Genomic DNA, 16,116 nt, shown 5'->3' with positions numbered 1-16,116 from the left:
TCCAAACTGAAGGACCTTGAAACGTGGACTTGAGTTGCAGCGATCGATCCACTCTTGTAATGCTGCCTGCTGTTAGCACTCGCAAGAGCGTGTTGATCCCTAGAAAGAGGCTCACTCATCGAATCACAAATTACCTTGTTTATTGTCGACGGATAAATGTTTTATGCAGACCTGTGGGAATCGACTACTGCCAACCATGCCTCTAATATATTATCTAGATAGTGTATTGCAAGCCTAAACGTGTCGCTAACTGTCCCAGCGGCCAGTCCATTGGTACTGCAGCAAAAATAGTTTTTTATAGGGCGTAATGTAACGAAAAACTGCTAATGTTCGGCTGACAGGGCATTTACAGCTTGCAGAAATGTCGGATATAGCGGCAATCTTTACATATTTTAGGTAATTAACTTTCTCTTAGTTTAAAATCACTCAGTTGTCTTTAAAACGAATTTTAAGCCGTTAGCTTCGGCTACGCTTTAGCCTAGCTCGTGCGCTGATTGGCTGCCAACTGAGCAGCCTCGTCATTCTTTACACTGATTGCGCAGGCACAAAGTTGAGACAACCTGGGTTATTAATTTGCCAGCGTGTATATTTCCTTGAGTGAAAATAATTGTTAACTGTTTGTCCCCAGCTCCATGCAGCACTGCCTCACACTGACCATTGCCCGTCACAGCAGGCTTCTTCTCAGAAACAAATTTGCATCGGTCCCCTACCAGCGGTCAGCAGCTATGTCATCGCTTATGATAAATCAGCCGAAATACTCCTGGCTCAAAGAGCTTGGCCTGTCAGAGGACAACCCTGGAGTGTACAATGGAAGCTGGGGTGGAAGCGGAGAAGTAATAACATCATATTGTCCTGCCAACAATGAACCCATCGCAAGAGTCACCCAGGCTACTATGGCAGAGTATGAAGAAACTGTTCAGAAGACCAGAGAGGCTTGGAAGATGTGGGCGGAGATTCCAGCTCCAAAAAGAGGGGAAATTGTAAGGCAGATTGGTGATGCTTTAAGAAAAAAGATTAATGTTCTTGGCAGTCTTGTAGCTCTAGAAATGGGCAAGATCTATGTTGAAGGTGTGGGTGAGGTTCAAGAATATGTAGATGTCTGTGATTATGCAGTAGGTCTTTCTAGAATGATTGGTGGTCCCATTCTGCCTTCAGAAAGACCAGGGCATGCCTTAATTGAACAGTGGAACCCAGTAGGACTTGTCGGCATCATCACTGCCTTCAATTTCCCTGTCGCTGTTTATGGATGGAACAATGCCATTGCGCTAACCTGCGGGAATGTCTGCCTTTGGAAAGGAGCCCCTACCACACCCCTCACAAGTGTTGCAGTTACCAAAATTGTGGCCGAAGTTTTAGAGAAAAACAATCTTCCAGGTGCCATCTGCGCCATGACTTGTGGAGGAGCTGATATAGGCTCAGCAATGGCAAAGGATGAGCGCGTGGATCTGGTGTCCTTCACAGGCAGCACTCATGTGGGCAAACTCGTGGCCATGATGGTGCAGGAACGATTTGGTCGCAATCTTCTGGAGCTCGGTGGGAACAATGCCATTATTGTATTTGAAGACGCAGATTTGAATCTTGTGGTCCCCTCTGCTGTGTTTGCCTCTGTAGGAACAGCTGGCCAACGCTGCACCACTACCAGAAGGTTAATGCTGCATGAAAGTCTTCATGATACTGTGGTGGAAAGGGTGGTCAAAGCCTACAAACAAGTCCGCATTGGAGATCCCTGGGACCCCAGCACTCTCTATGGGCCTCTGCATACCAAATCTGCTGTAGAGCAGTATCTGGCAGCTATTGAGCAGGCCAAGCAGCAAGGAGGCACTGTGGTTTGTGGAGGAAAGGTGATTGACCGTCCCGGTAACTACGTTGAGCCCACTATAATAACTGGGCTGGCTCACGATGCTCCTATTGTCCACACAGAAACCTTTGTTCCCATTCTCTACATTCTGAAGTTTAACACTGAAGAGGAGGCTTTTGCCTGGAATAATGAGGTCAAGCAAGGCCTTTCCAGCAGCATTTTCACCAAAGATATGGGACGTGTTTTCCGCTGGCTGGGACCCAAAGGATCTGACTGCGGCATTGTGAATGTCAACATTCCTACCAGTGGAGCAGAGATTGGAGGAGCCTTTGGTGGGGAGAAACACACAGGGGGTGGAAGAGAGTCAGGCAGTGACTCTTGGAAGCAATACATGAGGCGCTCAACATGCACAATAAACTACAGCAAGGAGCTTCCTCTGGCCCAAGGAATCAAGTTTGAATAAACTGCATAAACAACCTCAATCAAATGGACAACACAATATTTAGCACCCATGGCTATGCTGTTGTCTTTAAAAAAGGTCAAGGAAAAACAAAAAGAGTACTTTTGGTTTTGTTGTGGGTTTGTGGATTGTTGTGGGTTTTTAAAGGGAGTGGGAGATAACAGTACATCTGTGAATACACCCTGGGGTGCTTCTATACACCACCTTTCGAGAATTAACGGTTTGTAATACTGAACTTAAAATTACGGTTTGATATTGTCAAAAATGTATTGAGAAATAAATAGTTTTATTTTTCTAAACAACTCAATTATACGTAATAAATGTATCAAACATTAAGTCAGACTGTGATGGTTGCTTTAGCCGTTGTTCAATAAAATTTTAATGTTTACACTTTCCTGGCTGGTTCCTTTTGAATGATGCAACACATGACCGTAAAACGTAGTATTCATAGTGTTATTCAAGTTTGGGAAATGGTGGCTAAATACACACCATCTCTTTAACAGAAATGCTACGCGTGTCCATAAGCTCACCCTCCCATTCTGCTGCTCATACTCCAGCTCTGCCTCTCTTTTTAGTGATCCTCCCAACGGCATCTCCAAAACCACAGGCTAATTCATGCCATTCAGGACGTACACAGGGACATTTTACTTCCTTTGCCAATCATCAGCACTGGAATCAGGTACTTTGTCTGTTTTTGTGTTGCTGTGTCAAGGGAAAAGCTAAAATATGTGTTAAATAACTAGATGGGGAAGTCAGTATTACAATGATAATCAATTTAAAATACATGTTTTAGTTGTTTCCATGTTTTAGTGGTTTTCACTTCATTGTGAAAGTTGCAGCATAGTAATTCATGCCTTAAGTTAGTTGTAACACCCTTGATTTACAAAACAATGAGAAATGCCAAGTCTACTATTTGTTTTTCCTTCTCATTTCCTTTCCTCAATGCAGGGAAGTCATTGAACACATCCTTATTGTCACTTATGTCCTAAATAGATATTAGGTAACATTTTTTTCTCATCAGTCATCACCAAACTTGACTACACACTGTGGCTCTGTAGCTGATAGTGGGACTCTTGACGCTACATGAAAAGCATTATCACAAACAAGGAAAGCTCTTCATAGAAATGCCACCCTGAGAGTCTCTGATCCAACAATAGCACAGAGATTAGGCTGCAGCGGGGAAAGGATGGTCACTATCACTGCATAAATGAAATCAAAGCAACTATTCAACAGGATTCTTAACCTTATCAAAACATATAAGGAGTAAGGTGTAACATTTGTGCTCATTTGGGATTTTTATAAAGACTGTTCAAAATTAAATCATGAAAATAGGTTATTGTGTTGATAATGACCACTTGAAATAATAGTGTATAATCTAACCCATGCCATAAAATAAGAAAGATCAATTAAAACTTTATGAAGTGACTTTCATGCAAATATAATGTAACTAATGTGCTTTACAGTCAGTTATGTGCAACATGACCTTGTGTAGCGGTTTTCCTCCCTCAATATTTTACTACTGAATTTGAATGACGTGTATTTACAGCAGCTAGTCAGAAACAAAGCAGGTAAATACATGTAAATCCAAATGCTGTGACTTAATGTGTTTCTATTCACAATTAAATGTTTTAATTTTGCCAGCCCTGTTGGCTGAATATAAACATTTATATTATTTTATTTTTAAGGGAGCCCACTTTCAAGCTCACTTAGCTATTTAAATCAGAAGCCTCATGGATCTGTGTACTCATTATTCTTATGATAAACAAAGAAGGATGTGACCAGGGTGATAGTAGGGACGAGTCTCACTCTGCACTCTCCAAAAGGGCCCTCTTTCAATAATCCATTATGCACTGCAGCTCTGGCTCTCCCTGGTATTTCTCCTACCTTCTTGACGTCAGTTGCCATTTGTGAGGGTTGCCCAGGCAACGGCCAGCCTCCCCGGGAGATGTCTGGTGGATAAGACAGCCCTGTTAAAGCCTTTTAAGGCTGTACTGTTGCTACAACTTTAATTGTCTTTGATACAGTCAAAGTGTAACATGCAGGTCATCAAGATGTGTCTTTGCATGTGAAGACAAGATGAGATTGAGCTGAAAAGACTTAAAGTTACATCCATCTTTCTTTAATTGGCCATGATAAGATCAAGTACTGTGTGATTTTTACTATTCAAACAAGAATATACAGTATTGACTGTTAACATGATTTTTACAAAAGTTAGTAAATTAACAAAAATAATTTCTCATGACGGCTCTAAATTAAAGATTGGATTTATTGAAAAGAACCAAAAAATATTTGAAAAAAACTAATTCCCAATCAAACTTAACATATGAAAAATGTAATAAAGTAATTGTTACAGTTCTAACACACGTTATCCATGTCCGCTTCCTCTTAATGATCCATGCAAATATTCCTTCAGTTTGGCCCTACATGATACACCATTTCGGGCTCCAATAAGCTATTTATAGTCACAAACATGTGTGCCTTTGGTTTTTTTCAGACATCAGGCTATTGATGGGCTATTTTTACAGTGACAATTTGCTCCCTCCCTCTCCTTTTGGTTGCCAGGCAATGAGCAGTGGGACCTGATTGGCCAAGAATGTGCCTTTGGCCACTCTGAAGCCTAATGAATTCAAGACTCTTTATGGAGTAAAGACAGCAGACTATAGTGTGTTTATTTTGTGAATAAAACGAAACCTTCCAATTTATGATTCATATAAATACAGCTTGCTCCATGAATGATTGTGACACACCTTAACTACTCCAGGGTGTGAATTCAATTAGACTTAATCTGACCCCATGCCTCCCCGAAAGGAAACCAGGCCCGGGCAACTTTCATCTCGTCACCATTGATTGTGGCTCTTGCAGCGATATGGAAAAGCCTATCCCACTGCTCCCTTTCATTGGCCACATTAAAAATTCATCCTGTCCTAATGGGGAGAGATCCCTTTCGGTGAGCCCACTGCAGGCCCACTCTGCACAGCTGTCCTCTCTGACTTTTGTGGTCATTTAAAATTCATGTGACACATTTTAAAGTAGCCTTTTTCTCATTGTACTTTTAGAGAGAGTCCTATTTGTAGAACAGAGACATATTTATTAAAATCTCTTTATTATTTATTTGGCTGTACTAATTGTGAATGCTGTTTAAAAATAATATCGTTGCATTTTTGGAATAAGGAATCACTTGAACAGTACTATGGGCTTCCTGTGTCCTATTCGGTTCCTTTTTGTTGAGGGGGCTGACGGTCCGTACCATTCTGTGCCCTGGGTAACTCCACCAACTGGAAAACTATTTAAAAATGCGCGTAGTGGCTATTCCATCGCAGACGCGCAAAGACACAACCACGTAACACATTTGAGACGGTTTTCGCGTTTCAAAGTGCGTCAAATTGGCGATTAAAAGCTTAAAAACAGCCGCGTGCCCTGCGCCGCGCACCCCTCACTGGCGGCTGTTGCCATGGTCCCACTTTCATGGGTGTGGTGATTAGCTGCTAGGAGGGAGAAGAAAAAAAGAAAAGTGAAATCCAACCGGGCTCGTCGCGTTCAGGATCATTAAAAATCTGCTATAGTTGCCCCCGTAGAATAACTGTACCTTATTCACGGGTTTCCTGACAGTTGAGGCCATGTTTGTCGTGTGAGAACCGGATCAGTGTGGCACGGATTGGAGGCGCGGAGAGAGTCGAATTCAGGTAAAAGACGCGCAGATTATTCTTCATATTTTTGGTTGTGATTCTGCCGTTTCCTGTTGTATTTGTGCGGTCTTTAGTGTGGAGTTAGAAAAGGCGCAGACGGTGTGATCTACGTTCTCATGCCCGCGCCTTGAATCGTGTCCTGCTGTGGCATTACAACAAGTATTGCTCCGTTTTTGGCGTGTGTGGTGTTTTTCTTCGTGCTGGTGAAATCAAAACGCGGCCTTTTTTCGGACTGTCAAACGACGCGATTCGTGCGTAACTCGTGGATTTCTCTCAAGCGCTTCATAATCTCGTCTGCGCTTCACGTTTTTGGCGTTTTTGCGAGGCTCGTTTGTGCGCTATTTTACGATCAGATTTTCCACAATAGACTCCCGTCGCCGCGTGCGCCAAAACCACGGGCAAATAGCGCATGTTACGCACAGTTTTTGAGTTGGTGTTGAATGTGCGCTTTAACTGACCGGTGGAGGGTCCGTCACCTGTCTGTTTCCATGGAGATGTGATGTGTTTGCCCGGAATGTTACGCACCATGGCGTTAAACTCATCTGGATTTGCTCAATTACAAGTAGAGTCTCATTTAATTTATTGATTTATTCATTTATTTATTCATTTATTTATTTCAAAATCAGCATTATACTTATTTTTTTTCCTCAAAAAAATAAATAGATCAGGGTGCTTCCTCTGTCATGATTAATTAAAACAAAACAAAAAAACAGTTATTTAAATTAATGTTATTACAGTTACTGTCCACAAACTTGCATTTCCAGAGTCCGCCCCTTCACGTCCCACATCATTCAACAGCGTTTTCCTCTTTTCCTGAAAACTGTGGTGCTCGCCCTCATAATACTTCATAATATTCATCTCCATGGAGACAAGCGGGTGTTGTGCCCTCCAAAAGTTACACAGTGCACCTTTAAAAGTGTTGTGTGTGTGTGTGTGTGAATGTACTTTATTGTCAGACAGGTTAATATGAAGTTGTGGAGCGTGCAATAAGGGCCTGCTGTTCAGATGGTGGATAAATGGTTGATTTAACTATTTCATTTTTTTGTTGGCGTAGTTTATCTTTGTACAATCCAACACTTCTTGGTATTGAGTCGCATTTTTGTTATCGAGCTATTGTAGTTTTGCTGTTTTTATATGGTTAATTTCCCTTTAGTCCTGGTTAGAGTTGACAAAATCTATGATGTAATTGGGTTGCTTTGCCTTACTGGAAACTACCTGGTATTTCCTCCATTCTACAGATATTTGCAATAGTTAACTGTCAGGCTTCAACAGGTTCATACATGGTAGAGCAGCATGCCCCTTTAGCTCCGTGGTAACTTCACACACTATTAAAGTGTTGTTACGCCACGGTAAAAACAAAAGTGTTTAACATATCTAATGATTTCATTAAACTCCCGAGTCCACTCTTTGCCTTTGTCGTCTGCTGTGTAGCTGCTTAGTTTCAATTAGAGTTGTTCTACTGAATTGAATGACATAGAGATCCAGTCCTTTCAAACCATCAATGATTTTGATCCTGGAGCAGACGCTTGCTGCTTCTGACCCTCAGGACAGTTTGGATGCATTTTATTATTAACATATGGTGTAGATAGACCATTAACATCAGGGATACGAGTCCCCTAACAAAACTCAGGATGGGGCAGACTTTATTTACAGTTTGTATTGATTTGAACAGGGTTTTGGTAGGTTTAAAAACTATGCCACGGGTTTTAAACCAAATTTTTTGGTTAAAACTATTCAGCAACACACCACACACTAAAACATGAGCAAATATGCAAAGATTTTCCTTGCTCGGTGTCTGTTTTTTTTCTTTCTATTTTGCAATGATCATTGTTTTGCTTTCTCAACTGGTTAAGAAGTTGCTCATGATATTTAATAGTGTACTGTACACATTAACTTAACTGAAATGGGATCATAAGGCAATACCTGAAGGCACACTAGTGTTCCCTGGCACACTGATTCAAAACCAATGAACAATAAAATCTCTCTTTCCATCAGTTCTTTGACACTAAAGCCAAAGCTATGATGCCAACAATGATCTTTTAATTATTGGACAGAAATCTTTATTTTTTTCTGTTTAGTAGTATTTTGCATGTAACCCTTGACTTCTACTGCAGTATGAACATGTTTTAGGAGTGAGCTGCAGTTTTCATGTGACTCTTCGGCACCTCAAACCTTTTAACTAAACCTTTTAACTAAACAGTGGTTCGTAGATGTGACCGTGACTGAAACGAGCACGTCTGTGTCATGGTCTGTGTGCATTGACATGTTTGGGTCAGAAGAATGATAATCCCAAAGAGTGATGTGATCCCAAATTTAAGGTCAATACAATAGTAATATAATAATATGTTTTTATTTTTTCATTATATTAGTTATTTTTTATGGTTCTCCTAGTCAGCGTTCAGTGATTTGTTTTGCTTTTATGCTTATAAGAAAAAATAGCTAATTTACTAAAACCACTTGTCATCCCTTATTAATGCCTGTGCTGTTCTGTGAATGAAAACACAATTCAATTAAAACTAAGCTCATTGTCATATTATGAGATTAATACACAAAATGTATTTAAAATGGTCAGTTCTTGTCTTTTAAAAATTAGTAAATTAGTTCAGAAATAGGCAAAAGTAGGATGTCACTGACGATGTATTTCGGAGGTATGCACGATAATGGATGTAAAGTCATCATAATGCACATGCTTCATCAGCGCTGGACTGACGCTGAAAGCCCCTCTGGCGTCTGTTGGAGGAAGCAGTGACGTATCCTTTGCGTTGCTCAGAGCGCACAGATGCTTTTTGTCTCTTGTGCCTTGTTGCTGTTCAAACCTCCTTTTGCGTGGCAAATCATTGAACTGTTTTGTAGCTATAAGAAAGTCTTGCAATATTTTGGGTTTTATAAAACAAGGATTTTATTACTGTACCATGAATGAAGATGGAGGCACAGCCCATGAATTACCTATTGTGAGTTTTTCCCCAGTGGCCCACATTCAAGGCCCCCCAAACACATGAAGTATCGATGAGCAGAAGCATACATCTGACTGCATACATCTGGACAGTGTCGTGAATGTCATACGTTACATTTGAAGCTCTATGGTGAAGCAGAGCGAGCACTGCAGTGCCTCAACACAAAGGCAGATTGAGTCCGGAAAGGTCAGGCCCAGGGTCTGGCTCAGATGGCCTTTTGAACTAGACTGGGGTTGTTTGAAGACTCAGACCACCCTCCAGGCCTCCACCCGTCCCCACCCTGCCCCTCCCTGCATGCTTCGGTCCTCTCTCATCCCAGACAGGATGCTAATGTTTGTTAAATAAATGTAGCCCCATCCTTACGCCTTTATTTGATATCTGTCTTACATTGTTACTGTTTGCTTGTCTTGCAGGTGTTAGGGGGCGTGTGTTTCCCCGTCCCAGTCAGCATTTGGACAAGAGTGGTCCGAACACACCACAGTGACAATGAGTGAACTGGAACAGTTGCGACAGGAAGCGGAACAGCTACGCAATCAGATCAGAGTGAGCCTCTTTAAGTTTATGTTCACATTTGACGTAAAAATGTCCTCATGTCGCATCTAAAAAGAAATAATAATACTTTGTTTTTAGGATGCCAGAAAAGCTTGCAGTGACTCCACTCTGTCACAGGTAAAATATAAAAATGACAACGGCAGTAACAGACCATTGCTTTAAATAAACACTGTAGTTTATAGTTGAATGCTCTTCCTTTGTTTTGGCAGATCACAGCTGGCCTGGACTCAGTTGGCCGGATACAGATGAGGACGCGACGTACTCTCAGGGGACACCTGGCCAAAATCTATGCAATGCACTGGGGGAGCGACTCCAGGTACTGTGCTCTAATCCTTATATCTCTGTCTATGCCTTATACAATAAACTGTGTCATACAAATAGATGTAACCTAACCTAATACATGTCATAGCTCTTCTAGTCTAAATGTAAAGCCACTGTGTTAAGTCAATGTTCTTCTTCCCATTTCCTTGTTGATGCATTGCACTGGGGCAGTGACGGCAGTCCCAGGTGTGGGACTATACTATTACTACTAGTATCACTTGACTCTACTAATATTACTAATACTTTCACCACTACCACCACTGTATTGCTACTACAGCACCACCGGCACTTTCACTGCTGCATCTTTCATGCCACTTTATATATATATATATTTTTTTAGGATTTAACATTCTAAAAATTCTAACACTGTTTTTACTTTGAATATTATAATTAGTAGTATTTTTAATATTGGGGTGTTCTAATCGATTCACTTGAATATCACAATACATTGAGTCACAATACTGGTATTGCCACACATATTAAGTGAGTTGCATGAATTTCAATAGATTTTAAGTTTGCGCTAAAGTTGGTAAATTGTTCCAGGACAGCAGAGAGCACTGTAAGTGCCTATTCTGTCAAAACACTATATTTAGGGCTGGGCAACTAATAGAAAGATCAAGCGATTGAGATTAAGTCTTGTCCAATCGTCAAAGATATGGTTGGGGTTTTTTAATCGAGAGGTTCCACAGACTATATTCATGTGATTTGGAACAGGTCAGACTTTGAATGGAGAAATTAGATTAATGTTTGTGTTTTAAATGGCACATATTCAAAGTCTATAAAGTGTATGCCCAAGAAATCGTTGCTCATTTGTATTCCAATCAAATCGAAAATTGAGATGAATCATTGTTACTGATGTATTTGACTGTTCAGCAGAAAGTTTCCATAGTGTGTCTTCATTCAAGAGTCATCAAAACAGACAAAATAAAATGTTTCGATTTTGTGGAAGACTTTCGAAGTCATAGAAAATCTAAATAAATCATCCAGTATTGTGATATATCATATTGTGACATGTGAATCGTATTGTATTGCCAGATTATAGGAAATGTACTCAAAACCTTGAAGGTCAAGGTGAAGCAAAACGATTTGTCTTCTTACTGGTGGAGGGTCCATCACCTGAAACATCCACCTGAGATATTTTTAGATGTGTTTAATTTGTATTTTTCCAATTGTTGTGTGTGTGCTTAGCACCCCATGGGTGACCCTGCAGGAGGCCATTGTTTATTATGTATACAGCCACTGACATTATACAGCCACAACGTTTGAAGGCCCTTCCTTTTGCAGTGTAGCACTGTCAAACTACTTCCTGTCCTTGGAGGAACTGACATAAACCTGGGGTTAGGCTGTTTTTACATCTGTAGATCTTAAGGCTCCATCTGAACCATCTTTCTTTGACTTTTCTGCACATAGAGATTTCTGGTAGTTCAGACTATTAAATTTCACCTTCTATTTATTGCAGACTTTTGCAGAAAGCTGGGTAATAGATTCTTCTGGACAGAGTGGTCCATTAAAAACGATAGCCTGGCAAGCTAAGATTACAGACATCGTATACTATACAAAGACATACAGTCTGGGACTATGTCCCTCCACCCCGAGTTCTGATGGGTGCGATTCAGGTGTATTACTTAACCAGAGAATGATCAGTTGCATGGCATGGCTTAGTACCAAATGACAGAGGACGGAAAAACAACTTCTTAAAATTAACGGGCAAAGCACTAAATGCTATTAATTGAGTTGGTTCTTAATAATATGAAGATATTTGAGAATAAATGTCTTCCGCATTTGTGAGACACTAAACTAAATATATATTTTTTTGCCAAAAAACATTAAAATTCATTTGCTGTGAGCAGGGTCCCGAATGACCCTGCAGTTTGGACAAAGTAGTGCATGGCTCGCCAGGTTATTGGAAAGGTGGATGTGGGTGCACGACAGAAAGGAGTTCACTGCTTTTTACTCATATCACTGCTTTAGTCTGGCTTTGTGAATGTACAGTGTTTTACACTGTCATTTTTTACATCTAAGCATATTTATTTTTTTTGTACCCAGGTTACTTGTTAGTGCCTCTCAAGATGGAAAGTTAATTATTTGGGACAGTTACACAACAAATAAGGTGAGATATTATACTGCCGTTGTGTCTGCAGATATTTATTGCAATATTTGTTCAAAGTCTGACTTCCATAAACTTGACTGTCCCCAGATGCATGCTATCCCTCTGCGCTCTTCCTGGGTGATGACGTGTGCCTATGCCCCCTCCGGGAACTATGTGGCCTGTGGAGGTCTAGACAATATCTGCTCCATTTACAGTCTGAAGACTCGTGAGGGAAATGTGCGTGTCACCAGAGAGTTACCTGGACATACAGGTAAAACAAACAAACATGCCACAAAATCTGTTTGTCCTGTCTGCAGTGTTTTCACATGACCAAATCCAACAATATCTAATGTTTAGGTTATTTATCTTGCTGCCGATTTTTGGATGATAACCAAATACTGACTAGCTCTGGGGACACAACTTGGTGAGCAAAGTAACATTTATCATGACCAAAATAACATTTATCAAGACTAACTTCTTCATCCAACTTTTTTTTCTTGCAGTGCATTGTGGGATATTGAAACTGGCCAACAGGCCACCACATTTACAGGCCACACAGGTGACGTGATGAGTCTGTCGCTGAGCCCAGACTTTAAAACATTTGTGTCAGGAGCCTGTGATGCGACGTCGAAGCTGTGGGATATTCGTGATGGCATGTGCAGGCAGTCGTTCACTGGTCACGTGTCGGATATAAACGCTGTCACCGTGAGTACTGGCCCTTTAACTGTGGATAAAACTGGCAAACTTTCAAATGACTTAAATCATTTTAAAGGTACCGTATTTGAGACGGGGAATCCTCTGACACTAACACAAGCAACACATGATCTGTCTATATGTCAATAAAATTGTGCTCCATTTGTGCAGTTTTTCCCTAATGGAAACGCCTTTGGGACGGGCTCCGATGATGCCACCTGCAGGTTGTTTGACCTCCGCGCTGACCAGGAGCTGATGCTGTACAGTCATGACAATATAATCTGTGGCATCACCTCAGTGGCATTCTCCAAAAGTGGTCGTTTGTTATTGGCTGGCTATGATGATTTTAACTGCAACGTCTGGGACACCTTGAAAGGAGAGCGTGCAGGTATGACTAAATAATTAACTTCAAACAATGGTCAAGATCTAATGCCATTCTAGCTCCCTAAAACAAAGAATTCATATTTTCACACATTTTTCTACTTTATTATGAGTTATAAACCAATGTTGACAAAAACTTTGATGTAAACTATAGTGGATTTTGATGTTGCTTTTCTTGCAGGTGTGTTGGCTGGCCATGACAACAGAGTAAGCTGCTTAGGGGTAACGGAGGACGGCATGGCAGTAGCCACTGGTTCCTGGGACAGTTTCCTCCGAATCTGGAACTAAAAGATCTTGATGTACTCAATCACTGCCCAAGAAGTTCCCCACTGCAGCCCCACCCACGCCCAGAGCCTCCACCGCTGGCCTGGGCTCTTTGGCTGTACACAGTGTCAACTTTCATGCTCTGACCCACCACAGAGATCCACCTTGCTGCTGACAACCTGTGACAAAGTACAAACTCACTCTATCTTTATAAATAGTGTTCTTTTTCACCTCCCATTTAAGAATCAACAAATTTAAACAGTTTAAACGAAAACATGCCCTTTTACCATTATTTCCTCGGGGTAAAACAAGCCTTTGTTACTGAGACTAACAACATATATGTTGACTGTCAGTGTGTAATATGTAAATGTATATAAAGACAGTATATATGTATAGCATTATGTGTGTATATATGCATCATATATGCATATATAATGTGTATGTATATATTTTTGTAGTTTATTTCCCACCCATTTTTATGATTTGGGGAGTTTAGTTTAAATGTACATATCCACATTAATATACAACATTATTTCAGAAATGAGCAGATTCTAGAAACTTAATTTATCCATGTGAGTACCAGAACAAGCTTTAACACCGCAATGTACAAGTTCACTTTTAGTTGCTGGTAATGTTGATAATCAGGCCTGTGCTTTTTTTGTGTATAATATATTTTGTATCCAGTTCCTTTTTATTACAATGAATGTTGTGTTTTCTTCCTCCCTTTTTTTGCATAATACAGAATAACTAATTTAAATCGGTTTCAAATTTAAGGAAAAACTGAAGGTCAAATGTGTATCAAGCTACGACATCTCATATGGATTATATCATCACAAACTCAAACAGGGCCCGATCAGATGGGTGTGGACAGTATGCTGTTTCTAAGCTTAAACTGAGCCTAAATTGACAAAGTGAAGGTACAGCCCTGCCCTCCTCACAAGAGTCTACAAAAGTGAGCAAGGACTCTTTCAGGCTGAGAACAGGACAGGGACTGTAAAGATGGAAATGGCAAACGCCATACTTCCAGTATTTAAAATTCATGTTATTAGCTATCTTTTCAAAAAAATATGAGATTAGATCAAAACAGGTAAAATCATTGTAGCAACATAAATTCATAAAATTTCCGATTTTTCACCTTGATAACAGAAATGTAGACACAGCTGAGAGCTAGAAATGCACTCTAAACTGGAAATAATCAAGAATCTGTGTTTGAAAGTGGATTTGTAGTATTAACGGTCTATATTTTGACTTTTGGATGATTCTGGTTTTGAAAAAGTAAGACTTTAACAGCTGTATTGTGTGTGAGTTGGACCTAAACATCCCGTCTCAGGTGCCTCCCTCTGGTGTTGCTTGCGTGTAGAGTGTTTGGACTCCAGAGATGTGGCACTGCCAGTGTGTCCCCATTTTGCCTTACAGAAATGTGACTACAGAAATGTGCCGTTATGTTATTTAGAAGAACATCCTGATACTAATAAACACTAAACTCGTACTAGTAGAAATATTTGCCGTCAGAGCATAATTTTTAATATTATAATTTGCTTTGGCTGCCACACCAACTTTAATATTGATAAACATATGCCTCTAAATAACTTTGAACCTGCTTCACGTTGGAAAAATACTCCATGAGTGAATGTTGTAGACTTAAGCCTGAAACCTCCTATGAAATGTAATACTTGAAATGTATTGCATGACAAGTGTTGAAGTGTGCATCCTCTATATGTGGTTATTTTCATTTGTGCCAAAACTGTCCACAGACCAGAGCTGTGAACTCTAAAACTGTAATGTTTGAAAGTGCCAGACTTGGTTCTTAAATTTGTTTTACGTAGTATCTTATATTAGGCTGAACAGGTGTGCTAACAATTGGTATCAGTTTTACATTGGTGTTTTAAGACTATATCAAACATAATAAGCTAAAAGTCAGTAACATACATTGACTAATCTCTAACCGAGATGGTAACTTTTTTTCAATTCATATTGGGCATTAAAAAGACCGTAGTTATTATTGTGACTGACTGAAGTATATAGCCTTGTTTAGCTGTAATACAGAATGTAGCATAAGCACCACTGCAATGCTGGTTCCAAGAGTTGAATATGAACGATAAATAGCTTTACAATATGTAAACACGCATCATAGACACCACAGCCTTTAACAGCACTGTTCATCAAGTTAACAGTGGCTCAGATCGAATGACTGTATTCTGAATATAACAGTATTAGCAGAACTTAAAAATCAACTGTGCCTGTGGTTTTAAACACGGCAGAAAGGTGCTTAATTTAATTGATTTTAATGTAACTTTCAGTAGCTGATTTTCAAGAAGATTGGATATGCATTTAAAATGTCTGCTGTCTTATCTGATTTTCTTTCATCTAAAAGTACTTAGTTCAAAATCTGTTAATATTTTACCTTCGCAGCACCATCACAAATTGAAAGCACTGCCCTTTTATTCTACATTGTTTTATTTATTTTATGTATTAAGCCAGTAAAGACCAGGGACCTGATGGCCATGATAATCTTACAGTGCTATTGTGTGATAAGTGTAATCACTTGTTATGGAATAATTTTTATAGTCTTTTTCACACCAGACCCTTTTTGTATTTGTACAGTGGCTTGGTGAAACTGATATGTTGCCATGAGTAATTGTAACCAATAAAAAAGCTTTTAACCATAAATGTGTCTGTGTGTATGCATGCTGTTAGCAATTTTTAAAAGTGTACTATTTCACTTTAGTCGTCGGTCTACCTGCCAACTACGTGTATCCATGGAAATGTGGCTACTTTCCCTTAAGTGTTCCTCAGTACGGCATTTCACGCATCCCTTGAATTTATTCAGATGTTTTTAATACCGAGAAAATGCCTTTGAAAACCTGTGTAATCACCTCGCCTCTCCAGAGATATGACCTGTAAGTTGGCCATGTGAC

The 16,116-nt window shown here is 39.9% G+C and overlaps 2 protein-coding genes across 5 annotated transcripts; both read left to right on the top strand.

The window, feature by feature from the left end:
* The first annotated feature begins 606 nt into the window (after positions 1 to 606).
* Positions 607 to 2,526, top strand: aldh7a1 (aldehyde dehydrogenase 7 family, member A1). Its single transcript, XM_072437904.1, has one exon. It carries the CDS (start codon positions 633 to 635, stop codon positions 2,259 to 2,261), a length of 1,629 nt encoding a protein of 542 aa, XP_072294005.1. The 5' UTR covers positions 607 to 632; the 3' UTR covers positions 2,262 to 2,526.
* A 315-nt stretch (positions 2,527 to 2,841) lies between these two features.
* On the top strand, positions 2,842 to 15,868 carry LOC140354455 (guanine nucleotide-binding protein subunit beta-4). Of its 4 annotated transcripts, XM_072439497.1 has the most exons (12): positions 2,878 to 2,937; positions 5,868 to 5,941; positions 9,312 to 9,441; positions 9,529 to 9,567; positions 9,660 to 9,766; positions 9,943 to 9,957; positions 11,818 to 11,881; positions 11,969 to 12,131; positions 12,218 to 12,284; positions 12,364 to 12,565; positions 12,725 to 12,941; positions 13,116 to 15,868. In XM_072439497.1, exons 3-12 carry the CDS (start codon positions 9,385 to 9,387, stop codon positions 13,220 to 13,222), a joined length of 1,038 nt encoding a protein of 345 aa, XP_072295598.1. In that variant the 5' UTR covers positions 2,878 to 2,937; positions 5,868 to 5,941; positions 9,312 to 9,384; the 3' UTR covers positions 13,223 to 15,868. The 4 variants fall into 4 exon arrangements, with proteins under 4 accessions (XP_072295599.1, XP_072295598.1, XP_072295597.1 ...); XM_072439498.1 differs by lacking the exon at positions 5,868 to 5,941 and having other exon boundaries at positions 2,842 to 2,937; XM_072439496.1 differs by lacking the exon at positions 2,878 to 2,937 and having other exon boundaries at positions 5,717 to 5,941.
* The last annotated feature ends 248 nt before the right edge of the window (positions 15,869 to 16,116 follow it).

Source organism: Eucyclogobius newberryi, unplaced genomic scaffold (assembly GCF_026437365.1).
Source record: "Eucyclogobius newberryi isolate DKJ021-1_F unplaced genomic scaffold, fEucNew1.0.hap1 SCAF_9, whole genome shotgun sequence".
Lineage (NCBI taxonomy): Eukaryota > Metazoa > Chordata > Actinopteri > Gobiiformes > Gobiidae > Eucyclogobius > Eucyclogobius newberryi.
This window is presented reverse-complemented; position numbering and strand designations above follow the sequence as displayed.

Bases quoted from the DNA above. Each gene is read 5' to 3' on its own strand.
- aldh7a1 (XM_072437904.1), top strand. From the start codon at position 633: ATGCAGCACTGCCTCACACTGACCATTGCCCGTCACAGCAGGCTTCTT.
- LOC140354455 (XM_072439498.1), top strand. From the start codon at position 9,385: ATGAGTGAACTGGAACAGTTGCGACAGGAAGCGGAACAGCTACGCAAT. The intron at 12,566-12,724 runs GTGAGTACTGGC...CCATTTGTGCAG, and splicing joins CGGATATAAACGCTGTCACC to TTTTTCCCTAATGGAAACGC. The intron at 12,942-13,115 runs GTATGACTAAAT...CTTTTCTTGCAG, and splicing joins CTTGAAAGGAGAGCGTGCAG to GTGTGTTGGCTGGCCATGAC.